This window comes from Acinonyx jubatus, chromosome B4 (genome assembly GCF_027475565.1).
Source record: "Acinonyx jubatus isolate Ajub_Pintada_27869175 chromosome B4, VMU_Ajub_asm_v1.0, whole genome shotgun sequence".
Lineage (NCBI taxonomy): Eukaryota > Metazoa > Chordata > Mammalia > Carnivora > Felidae > Acinonyx > Acinonyx jubatus.
The window spans coordinates 75846546-75861812 of NC_069387.1; the positions used below are offsets into that span (position 1 = coordinate 75846546).

The 15267-nt window shown below is 38.8% G+C and overlaps 1 protein-coding gene across 6 annotated transcripts in view; it reads left to right on the forward strand.

Moving 5' to 3' along the window:
- Nucleotides 1–15267, forward strand: part of DIP2B (disco interacting protein 2 homolog B) — a 223170-nt gene that overhangs the window by 164071 nt on the left and 43832 nt on the right. For 5 of the 6 annotated variants that reach the window (XM_027036124.2, XM_027036125.2, XM_053226223.1 and 2 more), the window contains 10 exons: nucleotides 673–764; nucleotides 2484–2594; nucleotides 4404–4527; nucleotides 5145–5254; nucleotides 8348–8450; nucleotides 9591–9655; nucleotides 11695–11788; nucleotides 12277–12396; nucleotides 14002–14116; nucleotides 14943–15082. In XM_027036124.2, coding sequence (XP_026891925.1) covers nucleotides 673–764; nucleotides 2484–2594; nucleotides 4404–4527; nucleotides 5145–5254; nucleotides 8348–8450; nucleotides 9591–9655; nucleotides 11695–11788; nucleotides 12277–12396; nucleotides 14002–14116; nucleotides 14943–15082 — 1074 coding nt within the window. The remainder of the gene's footprint in view (nucleotides 1–672; nucleotides 765–2483; nucleotides 2595–4403; nucleotides 4528–5144; nucleotides 5255–8347; nucleotides 8451–9590; nucleotides 9656–11694; nucleotides 11789–12276; nucleotides 12397–14001; nucleotides 14117–14942; nucleotides 15083–15267) is intronic. The other variant, XM_053226225.1, reaches the window with a different exon arrangement.

The following is a 15267-nucleotide window of genomic DNA, read 5'->3' on the forward strand; positions in this document are numbered from 1 at the left end:
TGGAATGCTTAATCATTTGAGTCATACTTTTGCTTTGCGGTTAACCTCAAATATCTAATACCATATATGTAAGTGATTCTTCAGAAAAAGCTCAGAACAGAAGTAGTCTTCTGATTTTCATCCCTGTGATAAAAATTGTTGCCCTCCTTTAAATGTGACCAGCCTAAGGGTGCCTGTGTGGCTCAGTAGGTTAAGTGTGACTTCAGCTCAGGTCATGATCTCGTGGTCTGTGAATTCAAGCCCCATGTCAGGCTCTGTGCTGACAGCTCGGAGCCTGCTTCAGATTCTGTGTCTCCCTCTCTGTGTTTCTCTCAAAAATAAATAAATGTTAAAAAAAAATTTTTTTTAATTAAAAAGATAAATGTTGGATCAGCCCACATCACATTACTTCTAAAGACACTCGGATTACTTCACAAGAGAATTTGAAATATTATCTAAACCAGAATGAGCATCTGGTGATGTTTTCTTTTGTTTGGAAACAGGGCTGGCTTTTGTAAACTCCAGTGAATATAAAGCATTTTTTTGTGGGGGAAGGACTTTGTCTTCGGGGGTGATGTTTGTCTAATGAGTCATTTGGAAGTGGCCATTGTCTTATTAAACCTGCTGATGAACTGAATGCCTCCTCGCTGAGGTAGGCCTGTTTTTTTCTATATGATTCTTTTCTTTTTCCAGGAAAGTTGTGGAGCAGAAGTTTAAAGTTGGCCTACACACTGCTTAATAAACTGGGGACCAAAAATGAACCTGTATTAAAACCTGGAGACAGGGTAATTGGTTTTTTGGTTTTAGGGAGGTGATGTTTTATTGTTTTCTAATACGCACATTCTGAATTTTTAACGTACAACAGCACAGTTTATATAACTTTTATTCTTAGAAAATGAAAATGGTTTGGTTCCAACCAAAGTTAGCTGAATACCAGGTGATAATTTTTGTATTCGTAGATGAAGGAAATTCACATGTCCCTTTCTGTAGCTGCTAAATCAGTTAACTCTTATGCTAATAAAGAGGAGCCCCTTTCTGGAAATAAATAGTTCAATAATCAGACAACAAAAATAGCAATAAAGTTTAGTCTGACTTTTTTTATTAAAAATTGCCCCATAAAATTTTTCAAAAAATTTTCTGTGGTTTTATGTAGAAAGGGAGGGAGACCCATATTCTAAGAAGAAACAAAATGATATCATTTAATTTCTTCTTTAATTGGAGGTGACATGAAACAAAAAAATATTTTTACTTTTTGAAGATTTTTTTCCTATCAATGACTTTCTGTATATGATTACTTCTTACCGTCAAACATGACTTTTTATTTGGTGTTTGTAGAACAAAGCACCAACTCACACCAGGGCTGTTTTGAGTAGACGCATGATCCAGAACTTCCTGAACTAGCCTTTTAAAAATACCTTTGCATTGTGGCAGAGGGCACCTAAAGGGTGACTCTACTTATAACTGTGATACATGCGGGTGTCCTGGTCCTCACTGAACCCTAGGAAGGTAATTTTGTGTCCTCTACTTGTGTACAGGAAAGAAATGGGTTGTCTTAAATCTTTTCTGGAATTCGTATTTTTCAGAACTCTAGGAAGGATTAACAACTTCAGAATTGAACTTAACTTGGGAGTGAGTTAAGAGAATTTGAAAGTTAAAGAAGGGGAAACAGCAGTCTAGTGAGACAATTAAGTTTCACATGTCAATCTGTGAACATCTAAGCCAAGTAACAAGCTTCACAATGATCATGACTTCTGGGGTTTTGCATTCCTTAAGTAAATTGGGAAGGGTCAGTTATCCCTGTCAGACATTACAGGTGAGATCACAATTTTGAATGCATTACACAAGCTTCACTGTTTATCTTTTGTAGAAGAATTAACTTTTTATCCATAGTGGTTTGTGCCGGTGTTACTTACACCTATTACCAATGCCTTCATGCTAGAGTGCTTGCGTTGTTAGTTAAGTGAGTAGGGATTAAAGTTAAGTGAGCAGTGAACTCATTAAAGAATAAGAAACCTTGAGCTGGCCCTACAGTGGCAATCAAGTCAGTCAACACTTGTGAGTTCTCTGAGAGTTGTAAGGCTTATTCTCTAGTATGCTGGCCTATCTAGAGAGATCCATTACATTTATTTTATTTAGTCCTGCACTAAAGTAAATTGCCTTAGGTTTCACAAGTAATTAACTTACTACTTAAGGTGAGTTGTTAATTGCTCAATCACCAGTAGAATTCAGTGCAGATTTTTTCTTATCATGATGATGAATTGCATTACAGTTTCTAAAATGTGTCTAGTGTAATCCTGGGTATGCTAGAGATCTTTTTAGATTTGTGCATCTTTCTCAATAACTTAATTTCCTTTAGGCTACTAAATAGTTTGTGTTCATGATATGTGCAATATATGTATACACACACACACACACACATATATACATATATATATTTATCTTAGAGAATGATATTGAAGGTATTTGTTTTTATTCCTGTTATTGAATATCATTATGCATTTTAGGTAGCCCTGGTTTACCCCAACAATGATCCAGTCATGTTTATGGTGGCTTTTTATGGATGTCTCCTGGCAGAAGTGATTCCAGTGCCTATAGAGGTACCTCTTACCAGAAAGGTAACATTGCTGAATTTAAGAGGAATGTAGCCTGATGTGACATGGTGGGCATCGGGTTCTTGGATCAATTGATTCCATCATGACATTAGAAATAGCCTAACCGTTTTCTTAAGTACTCAGCTTCACTTTCTAAAAACATGAGAGTTGTAGAAAAATAATTATTATTATTTATAAGTTTCATGAAAATAATACATTTTCAACTAAGATAGACTTTATATAGTATATATATCACTTAAGAATCATGGGGGTATACCTGACTTTTCAGTAATTACTGTTTACAAAGAAGACCCCTATTGCTTCAGAGACTATAGATAATCCACATTTACAAGGTGGGAACTTTGTATAGAGGGTTTTCCTTTAACTGTATCATACAGCCCAGGGTTTTCCTTAGGTTGAAGGATGACACAGTGATGATGGCATGTTACTACTCTGGGAGATAAGATTTTACTTTAATGTCACATCAGCCCATGCAGCATATGTAACAAGTTTTCAAGTTTAACCAAATGATTTCTCTGTGAGCTGTTTGACCCTAAATTTCTCATATAGTTTATTATTGAGAGATCATGATAAAGAGAAATATGGTAGATACTGTGGATTTACAAATACATATATATATATATTTTTTTTTTTTTTCTGAAAGGAATGAAAAACAAATTGATAACATCCCTGAAACTTTGGTTGATGGGATATAGTATCTTTAGATCAGTCAGGAAATCGTAAGGTTGTTCTTAAATTATTGAGTTGGCTGTGTTTGTGTGGTTTCATAATGATACTTTTAAGGTGGTATTTTAATGGAAATACTTTATATCTTTTGTTGTTTTCTCTGCTCTTGCCATAAGTCTTAAATCTTTTTTTTTAATGTTCAGTTTTTGAGAGAGAGAGAGAGAGAGAGAGAGCACACAACTAGGGGAGGGGCAGAGAGAGAGGGAGACACAGAATCCGAAGCAGGTTCCAGGCTCTGAACTGTCAGCACAGAGCCTGATGCTGGGCTCAAACTCACGAACTGTGAGATCATGACTTGAGCTGAAGTTGGACACTTAACTGACTGAGCCACCCAGGCACCCCAGCCATAAGGCTTAAATATTACCTCCTTTAAAATATAATAATAAAGAGTATATGGATTTGGGTATAACCATCCATTCACTTTCATTGTAAATGTAGACCTTTGGTGTCCATTTACATTATTTTATTCTGACCTGGGTTGCTTTGCTTTTGAATTTGGGGATGTGGCTAGGTCAACACAGCTTAACCATGTTCACATCTATTTCACTGGCCTGAAATTAACTTTAAAAAAATTTTTTTTTTAACGTTTGTTTTTGAGAGAGAGACAGAGACAGAGACAATGCGAGCCAGGGAGGGGCAGAGAGAGAGGGAGACACAGAATCTGAAGCAGGCTCCAGGCTCTGAGCTGTCAGCACAGAGCCTGATGCAGGGTTCGAACCCATGAACTGTGAGATCATGACCTGAGCTGAAGTCGGACGCTTAACCCACTGAGCCACCCAGGCGCCCCTGAAATTAATTTAAAAGAGAAGCATTGCTAACTTTTGAGTAAAATGGTCACATTGACTGGTAGAATTCATCCTCAGCGATGTCAGATTAATGAAATACTTGATTTGTACTCAGGAAATCATTGTACTGTAGAAATTATTTGGAAGAACATACTGTCATTGGATGTTGACAACTGCCAGGTAGCAGTGGGGTTCCATGAATGTTATCACACAAGTGCCAGAGCATTGCTACGTGCTAGGTTTGGGGCATGGGTGTGCTCATGCTCACTCCCCTGTCGTGCTCATTACCTTCTCTCCACAGGATGCCGGAGGTCAGCAGATTGGCTTCTTGCTAGGAAGCTGTGGTATCGCCTTAGCTCTGACCAGTGAAGTTTGTCTAAAGGGGCTGCCAAAAACCCAGAATGGAGAAATTGTACAGTTTAAAGGTTAGTAATATTTATACTTTGAATTATCAGTTAACAGTTAAAGCTTAGTGGTTTGATCAGTGTCTTAATTTAATAATAGCTAACTACTTAACATATATTTTCTTATTTAATTTTCACATTCTTATGAAGTAGGTACCATTATTATCCCCGTTTTACAGGTGAGGAAACTGAGACACAGAGAGGTTAAGTAACTTGCCCAAAGTCACAGCTAATAAATGGCAGAGCAGCGATTTGAACCCAAATCTGTCTGATTCCACAGCCCACACCCTTAACCTTTATGCTGATGGTTGGAAAAAGCTACCACTCTGTTCACTAAAGCTAAATGCTACATGTAGAGAGAGAGGATAGACCACTAACCTCAGTGGACTTCCATTGCCAAATGGACCTCCCAATTGTTGAGGTAATGTCAAGGCCGGAAATTAGCATGTGGAACGATTGTACTTTTGAAAGAAGGTATAATTGTCTGGTGATCTATCACTGAAAACTAATAAATATAGTATGTTACTGATTATAAGATGACCTTGATTTGGTCTCTTGATATTTAAAACGACCAGTTCAATGTGAACTCCTTCCCTTATGGCTTAGGCAATTCAATTTTCATTTTGGGTTTGATTTAGGTTGGCCCCGGCTCAAATGGGTCGTAACAGATTCCAAGTACCTTTCAAAGCCACCTAAAGACTGGCAGCCCCACATCTCACCTGCCGGTACAGAACCAGCATACATTGAGGTAAGTCCTGAGACTAATACATTGTGGCTTCCTGTGGCTTCAGTTGCTATCTTATAAAAGTCAAAACTAACCTTTTGCAGCTTTAATGTGAGAAAAGCCTCCTGGTTTGTTAGAGTTCCATCTTTTGGCTTATAAAATGCTTGTGGTGGGCCTTCTGTTCTAATTATTTTTAACATAAATACACATTCAAGAGAAAGCAAAAAAAAAAAGTGATCCTTCTCATATAAGAAAGTTACACAAGACTTAGAGATGTGCAAAGGTTTAAGAAATGTATACTGACAGAGATGTTTCTCTGCTGCTTTTGGTGAGGTAGGGGAGTGGAAAGCAAAAGAATGGAGACCTGAGGAAGGAAAACACCTGTACTTGAAAAGAACAAATTTAACAGATGAAAAAGAGCAAGAAAAAACAAGTGGCTAGAGGGTTTGGTATTGAAGGTCAGTGTAGCATCTGGAGTGGTTGCTAGCATTCAGTTTGAGGGATTAAGTCCTTCTGCATACGAGGCACCAGGCTAAGAGCCGCTTCCAATGCATTATCTCAGTCAGCCCTCACACGAACCCTGTGAGGTCAGGGCTGACATTAAACCTGCTTTATGGGGGAATAATATTCCATTGTGTGTGTGTGTGTGTGTGTGTGTGTGTGTGTGTGTGTGTGTATACACACACACTACATCTTTATCCGTGTATCAGTTGATGGACATTTGGGCTCTCTCCATAGTTTGGCTGTTGTTGACAATGCTGCTATAAACCTTACTCAGCCATGAAAAAGAATGAAATCTTGCCATTTACAATGACGTGGATGGAGCTAGAATGTATTATGCTAAGCAAAATAAGCCAGTCAGAGAAAGACAAATACCATATGATTTCACTCATATGCGGAATTTAAGAAACAAAACAGATGAACATATGGGAAGGGGGGGAAGAGAAGAGAGGGAAACAAACCACAAGAGACTCTTAGAGAACAAACAGTGTTGACAGAAGGAGGTGGGGAGGGGATGGACTAGATGGGTGATGGGTATTAAAAACAGCACTTGTTGTGATATGAGCACTGGGCGTTGTATGTACGTGATGAATCACTGAATTCTACTCCTGAAACCAATATTGCACTGTATATTAACTAACTAAAAAAGAAAACCTGCTTTTGAGATAAGGAGGCTAAGACTTAAATGAACTCAAGTAACCAACCAAAGGCCACATGACTCAAAAATGACAGAGCTAGGACTTATACTCACATTTGTTTCCCTCTAAAAGCTGTGCCCTTGATGACTCCACATCCTGCTTGAGACATCTTAGTAAGTGCTTACCACGTGTTTGCTAAGTTTTAAATGATAAACCAATCAATAGATTTAAAAAGTTTGAGGGAAAAAAATCCACTCAGCCTTGAGCCCCGTGGTGATAACTGGCTATAAAAGGGAAGAGAGTGGGCAGTAGCTTTGAGGCGTGATGTGTTAATGTTGGAGGCGAGGAGGATTGCTTTGAAAGATGGAAGAGATTGGAGTATGTTTAGATGACAGACAAGTAAACGGGCGATTAAAATACCAAATGTAGCCATCATCCCTCAGTCCACATCATGTCTCATTGAGGACATAGTTCATCACTCCATCCTCCTTAACCCTGCTCACTGGCTTCCCTGACTGCTCCCTCAGTTCTCCTGCCTCACTGACCACTCCTTTTCAGACTTCTTTATCGGTTTGTCCTAAAAAATGAAGGGTGCTTCATTGTGTGGCCCCTGCTTAACTCTCTGGCTTCACATAGAACGACTCCCCTCCACATCTAGACTTTGGCTATTCTGAATTAACTTGCAGTTTTCACTTAGGACCCTCTTATGACCCACAGGACATTGCTAGTGAGTTTAAAGTATGCTATGAGTCATAGAGAGCTATTAAAGGGTTGTCAGAAGAGTTTGATAAGAATAAATATGTTATTTAAAGACGTATCTGGTTTGATTAGATTAAGAGGGTAAACAGAGAGTCCACGTTTTACAGTTATCCAGGTACGCCCAAGCTCATGGTGATAGGGATAGAGAAGAGTGGGTGGAATTGAGAGATAGGAAGGAAGGAAGGAAGGAAAAGAGACAGGATTGAGGGACAGACTCTGGAGAGGGAGGAGGCAAGAAAGACTCTCAGGTTTCTGACTTGAGCAACGGGTAGATGGTGGCATCCTTTACCAAGATAGAAAATACAGCAAGAAGAGTTCATGGGCATGGGGTGGGAATGAAGAATACAGTGGTGGATACATGGGGTTTTATAGGACTATGGGTCATTCAAGGGGAACAATTGACTCTACGAGTCTAAATGTCTGAAAGGAGGGCTGGGTCAGAGGTTGAGAACTGGAAGCCATCAGGCGCATGTGGTATCCCGATGGAAGAAAGTAAAAAGAGAAAGAAGAACAGAACTTTCAGGAAATGCCAACATTTAAGGGATGGGCAGAAGAATGGAAGGGGGAGAGAGATGGAGAGATTATGAATAGGAGAGAGGAATATCACAAAAGCTGAGGAAGAAGACAGTGTCAAGGAAGGAGGTGTTACATGTTACAGAAATGTCGGATAAAATAAAGTATGTCTTGTGTCCTTTTGATTTAACAATCAAAAGTTGCTGATCTTGGTAAAAAGTGACTTGGATGGAACATTGAGGAAAAAGCAAAATGAGAGTTGATTGATTTATAGGAGTGAGTAGGCCATCTCTAGGTGTTCCCCTCCCAACCTGGGAGCTTCTGACAGACAGGAACCACACCTTACCCACCTAGAACTCTGCGGTGCCCTGCTTGCCATGTTTTTGATACAGTGCTTCCATTAATGCAGCTCAAGTCACTTGTTTGTTTAGCTTCTTTAACAGCCACTTGACACTGATGACTAATTAAACTTGTAAGAATTTTTCACACATCCTTTCTTGAGTTTTGTCACTTGTCAATGCTATCTTTGCGTGATTAGAGTTTGGGGCCCTACTGTGTAGTCTTAAATATTCATATGAAACATATTAAATGTAGCCCATTACGATGGCTTATCTGGGTTTCATTTTGGAATTCTAGTTTGTCATTTGAAATAACCCATTTTATTGTGTTTCTTATGCTTTTGTTTTTTGTGATTTTTTTTTCCTAGTATAAAACAAGCAAAGAAGGGAGTGTGATGGGAGTTACAGTATCCCGCCTTGCGATGTTGTCTCACTGCCAAGCTCTGTCCCAGGCCTGCAATTATTCTGAAGGTCAGACTTCATCTCGTGACTGCCCTCATTGTGAGCTTCAGATATATGTGACTGTGAGCAGAGTGCTCAGATTGGATTCCAGTTAATGACCAAACCCAGAGTGAAGTGCTTTAGGACACATTCTTGGCTTGCTTTTGCTTTTCTTTTTCACAAATATGCTGTAATTTAAAGGAACTAAAATGCTGGGCAAACCAAATATGTAGAGCATGATTTCTAGAGTGCAGAAATAGGAAACAAATTAAAGCCATGTGTTTATTAGCTGCAGAATGTTACATATCTCCATCTCCCTGTGTTTATAGAGCTGACACCAGTTGTACATTTGGAGTTAAAGAAATCCAGCTACCAAAAAGCACAAATTAAAACACAAAAATGTATTCTGTATTGTGAAAGTTTAGATGTGTTGATATAGTATAGTGACTCTTTGCCTTAGAATGTTCTTTGCAATATTAAATTTTTTAGTACTTTATTTTCCTTTAATAAAATGAAGCAAGTTACACATGTTCATTATAGAACAGCATTCTTGTCTGGTAAAATGCATATATATAATGGAAGCAATCAAAAGCCAAAAAAATGGGGATTGATTAAATTATAATATGCTCAAGTAGTGGGTTATACCCTGAGGCATTAAGACTCCTGTTCTTGAATATTAAAGATCTAAGGAAATTATTTCAATATATCATTAAGTGGAAACAAATTAGATACAGTGCAGTATGCCCGTTTTGTTATGGTAGATATCTGTCTAGATATAAGGATGCTTAGAAGTATGTGTAGATCTATATAAATACATATAGATATACACCAACTTTTTTTACTTTCTCTAGAAAGTATAATTTTTTACATGTGTTTCTGAAACATGCAGAGTTTCTAAAATAAGCATGTGTTCCTTGTATAATTAGGAAAAAAATATTACCTCTTGGAAGACAGTGCCTATGTCACAATAAGTTTCAGACTCCTTATCTCTTCTGTGACCTTGTTCCCTGTGATCGGTCCCCTAGCCAGTTTGAGGGGACCCTCAAGTAATCAGAAGCTTTTAGTGATTTCTTCAGAAGTATAAAATCAGTTGTTTAATAGAGACAAATGAAACACATCTGCTGCTTAATACTGAAGATGATTTCCTTTTTCCTATTTTTTCAATCTTAGGGGAGACAGTGGTAAATGTTTTAGACTTTAAGAAGGATGCCGGGCTATGGCATGGCATGTTTGCGGTAAGCTCCTCAGAATTATGGCCTTTAGTGTAAATTGTGCTTATAATTCAGGTCGGTATGTAAGCTGTGTAACCAGAGCATCTCCCAGTGGTTATTTGAAATGTAATTCCCCCCAAAAATCAATAATATTTTCCAGAAGAATTTTGTAATACAGATGGTAACTTTTTTAAAGGAGAATGTAATTCTGTTTTTTCTTCAGTGTGTGGTTGGACATACTCTTCACATAACTGTGTAGGAGAACTTAGGATCAAAAATTTTTTAAACATCTGCTATGACGGCTCAAAACTATTATAGTACCACTTTTCTACAAATGACTATATATGTATGATTAAAGTACATTTGAGATTTACTTCTTCTCTTTTCTGAAGAAAGGATTTACATGAATGTATTTAGATCCTGGTAACTGTGCTTAATGACGTCTAACTTTTCCATTGGGCAAAATATATTGAATGACTCCAAGCAACAATTAAAGAGTAAAGTAACAAGGTAGATCAGCTCCTTTCCACAATAGAGGAACAGGTAACATGCTGTGGGAGTTAGAGAAAGGTGAGTCCCTCCCACCTCCAACATCAGGCCATTTTTATAGAAGAGTGACAATTGAGTTGGACTTTGAAAAATGGGCAAGATTTAGCCATATGGAGATATCTTGTGGGTGGAGGTAAAGAGGGGACATTTCAATGGGAAAAACTACCGTATATAGCATGCTGATTTGGAGGGAAAAGAGACAAAGGGTCCAAAAGTTGAAGAGGACCTTCAAGAGATTGTCTCTTCCAACTTCCTTGCGTATTGCAGGAATCTGAGAAAGAGTAGCAAATGAAGCCTAGGGGAAGAGGAGGAGGATCCCTTTTCACCCAGGACACACTTCAAAGTAGTAAGAGCCTGTTCCTTCAGTGTACATAATTTCTAGCTCATTTCTGAAGCCCTTTTGATTGGTTAAAACACCCTTTTGAGGGGTTAGAGAGAATTTTCTACCTGTGATACAAAGAGCAAGATGGGGACGTGTAGAAGAACTAGTATTAACACCGTTTTGTCCTTGAAAATCCAAAAATTTGTCACCATAGCTAGAAACGTGGGGGAAGGAGGTAAAAGAGGTTTACAGTGGTGTCTTGTATTTTGGGGGGCCACTTAGGTGATGATCAGAATGGCCAATCTAAATACCAAGACTTAATTACTCTGTGGGCTGGATCTCTTTGGGAACCGGGGTCCTGTGTATATTCGGTTTGGAGGGCAGGAGAGACACCAAATTCCATGACTCGCTCAGCTCACTCAGCTTTATCTACCCAAACACTTAAGAAGTCTGAGCAGATCCTCCTGTAAGAATCAGGGAAACGCTGATTTCTTGCTTTGTAATAGCCAGCTCTTTGTGGGATGTAGTGAGCATGTGCATGATGAAAGTGCTTAGCGGGTTGGAGGGCAGTTTGGCAGTATCTGGTGAATTTTAAAAGCACATATCCTATGACCTAGCAGTACTACTTTCTGTATCTACTGTAGACAGACACTTGCACACGTGTGCAGGGAAGTGAGTATAAATATGTTCCTTGAGAAACACTGTTTGTAATAGCAAAACGTTGTCAATGATAGAGAAATGCCTAAATAAATTGTGCTATAGTCATACTGTGGAATAGTATGCAGCAGCTCAAGAAGTATTATGTAGATCTCTTATACTCGTGTGCACAGATTTAGCTCTAAAACATTTTAAGTGAAAAAAAAGCAGGCTGCCAATCTATGTATGATATGATGCTTTTTAATGTTAAAAATACTTTTATCTTCCTTTGGGGACAAATATATATGAGTTATACAGCAAAAGGGCCCGGAGGATACATGCCAGTTTCATAACCGGTAATCTCTGAGGAGGAGAGGAACGAACCAGGTTTAAGGGTAGATAGCAAATAAGACTTCAGCCTTAGAGTTAATATTTCAGATTTTTTTCAAAGAGCATATGGTACTTCTGTACCTAAAACCATTAATGATAGTTCAGTTTTAAAATGCTGAGTATGTGTTGGGTATTGATTACTTTTTGTCTTTCTTTGCTTTTTCAGAATGTAATGAACAAGATGCATACAATTAGTGTACCCTACTCTGTTATGAAGACTTGCCCGCTCTCTTGGGTCCAGAGAGTACATGCCCACAAAGGTAGTTGCACACAACATCTGAGCTTTAATTATGTGACTGTTTGAACTGAGATTTCAGGCATTTTCAAATTGCTCTTCTGGAGACATAATTCTGTGCCTTGGTGGCTTGACGGGTTTTAGAGTTCAATCACTATCAAATTAGGTATGTTGTCTGTTTCATCTCACTTGATGTCCTTTCTTATGAGCCGAGGTGAATTTGCTTGAATCTGAACCCTGAATTAGATTCATTGGGTGCTTCAGTGTTCCGAGTTTCCTTGGCCGAGCTATGTGGCCTGCCTGCAGGTCACAGTAAGCAAAACAATTGTGTGTCCGTGTCAGTTGCTACTGCTTCAGAGCACCTGGCACAATTTCTTTGAAGCCTTTTTTATTTTCTCTAAGTGAAAATCATGATCCCTAAAATAAATAAAAATGTTTTTATTATAGTGTATTAAATGCACACCAATTTTAGCATGTATGTGTGTGTTAACTTTATCCGTTTTGAATTTATAGCCAAAGTAGCTTTAGTAAAATGTCGAGACTTGCATTGGGCTATGATGGCACATCGGGACCAAAGAGATGTCAGCTTGAGTTCCCTCCGGATGTTAATTGTAACTGATGGAGCTAATCCCTGTGAGTATTTCTAGAGTGTGGGTGTGGGAATAGCCTTTCCTTTGGTAGGTTGAGGTTTTTCCCCCTTTCCGTAAGCACTTTTTTACATCTGTATTGAAATGTAATTCACATACCATAAAACTCGTCCATTTAAAGTGTGTGGTTCAGAGGCTCCTGGGTGGCGCGGTCTTTTAAGCATCCAACTTCAGCTCAGGTCACGATCTCAGTTTGTGAGTTCCAGCCCCATATCGGGCTCTGTGCTGTAAGCACAGAGCCTGCTTGGGATCCTCTGTCTCCCTGTCTGCCCCTCCCCCACTCGTGCTCTCACTTGCTCGCTCTCTGTCAAAAAAACATTTAGTAAATGAAGAAATGTATAAAGAAATAAGTGTGCTGTTCAGTGGTTTCAGGATATGCACAGTTATACAACTGTCACCATGAACTAAGTTTAGAACATCATTACCTCCCCCCATTAAAACAAAACAAAACAAAACAAAACAAAAACATAACCATTGATAGTCACTCCTTATTTCTCCCTCTCTGTTCCCTAGCCCTAGGCAACTGTTCATCTACTTTCTTTGTCTACAAACTTACCTACCCTGGACATTTCATATACTGTATGTGGCCTTTTGTGATTGGCTTCTTTCATTTAGTATGTTTTCAGGATTCCTCAATGTAGCATGTGTTCATACTTCATTCCTTTTCGTTACCATATAATACTCCATTGAATAGATATACCACATTTTATAAGCTTTCAGAAACACCCCTTCTTGCTCACTCATTTGTATCCTTTTTCTATCATGTGACTATAAGGAGTGATAAGAAGTTGACTTGATGTAACCCAAGTGTCTGGACTTTATATAAATTCCCCCTATGGACAAATCAAAGGGCTTGGGGAAAGCTTTTGGAAATCTTACCATGTTACCTGCTTTTCCCTCCAAGCACAAACACCTGAGCCTCCACACAGTAGAATCAGGTAAAGTGTTAGAAACTGTGCTCTCAGGGCGCCTGAGTGGCTCAGCCAGTTAAGCATCTGACTCTTAATTTCGGCTCAGGGCATGATCCCGAGGTTATGGGATTGAGCCCTGCATCAGGCTCTGCACCGAGCATGGAGCCTGCTTAAGATGATTCTCTCTCCCCCTCCGCCCCTTTCCCCTGTTCATTCTCTCTCTCTCTCTCTCTCTCTCTATCTCTGTCTTTCTCAAATTAAAAAAAAAAAAAAAAGAAACTGTGCTCTTTGCTGTAAGTGCATTTCTGTCAGTAGTCACAATGGTATAAACACAGATGTGGGGTTGACCTTAGAAACAAATCTGAGATTATCGCATAGAAGAGAATGGCTGCAGTACATCTCTGCTACTGATTGCACAGTTTGGTAGGAGCAGCCCTATTCCAATTTGTGACTTTAAATAGTGTCAGTGACCTTTTATGGGCTGACTGAGCATTTATTTGTCCTTGAAATAAATGTATCCACCATCTCACAGGCACAATAAAATATGTGTATGGAATTAAGGAGGTACAGTGAGAGTTCTCATGAAAAGCAAATGTGTTGGCTCTCCACTCTTTACCAATTTTCTACAGTAATGAAAATCACAATTTTAGCTTTCACGTTGATTTGTTCCAACTCCTTAGGGTCTGTGTCATCCTGTGATGCCTTCCTGAGTCTATTCCAAAGCCATGGACTGAAACCTGAGGCCATCTGTCCATGTGCTACTTCTGCTGAAGCCATGACTGTCGCAATCCGCAGGTATTGTGCAGAATGTCAGTGTTCTTGATGTATGTTACAACTTTAATCAGATGTGTGCTATTTACTGGGCGATGACAAGAGGTGCTAACTAATTTTCTGCTTCATCAGCCTAAGAGTGAAAATGACTTTGTAAAGCAGTTGGAAGCATCTCATTTATTTTTCCCACTCTTGCCGTAAGGGTAACTGGTAAACTGAAAATATACTTTAATTCTTCTCTCATAGTTGTGAACGAGTTCTTTTTCTGCATTGTTTTGCTCTTCAGACTCCTTAGTTAGCATCTTAGATGAGAAATAGGCTGTCCTTGTGGCGCCTGGGTGGTTCAGTCAGTTCAGTTAAGCATGTGACTCTTGATCTCGGCTCAGATCATGATCTCACGGTTCATGAGTTCAAGCCCCACGTCGGGCTCTGTACTGACAGCATGGTGTCTGCTTGGGATTCTGTCTCTACCATTCTATCTGCTTCTCCCTTCTTCCCTCTCTCTTTTTCTGTCTCTCTCTCTCTCTCTCTCAAAATATATAAATTATCTAAAAAAAAAAAAAAAAAAAAAACAACCCACAAAATAGGTTGTCCTTGGTTACAGCTGAAGTGTGGAAAGTATACACAAGCCAATATATTCTTAATAATAGATTGAAATTTACTTTTTCCACCTGAATGAATGTGGACCATGCTTTATACATGTGAATTTGATTAATTTAACATGTTTTTGGCGGAGAAAATGAGTATTTTGTGTGTGTGTTGTAGTCAGAGGAAATTTGCTTTTATATGTACATACTTTTACGTTGATATCATTTAATTTGCAAATTTGACGAGTTTATTTTGTTTTCAGGCCTGGAGTTCCAGGGGCCCCTTTGCCAGGAAGAGCTATTCTCTCAATGAATGGATTGAGCTATGGAGTAATACGGGTCAATACTGAAGATAAAAATTCAGCACTGACGGTCCAGGATGTGGGCCATGTAATGCCTGGTGGTGAGTCCTTAGGAGCACCATTTGGTTTTTCAAAAAGATTTGTCATTAGAGATAGTAGAACCTGATAAAAATGAGATCCACAACCAGGAATAAAAAATTTAGTTCTTAGCCTCTTAACTTCTCAAAGCCTCTCTAACAGTTCAGCGATTCTAATTATACTTCCTTTCCATCAGTATTGTATGATT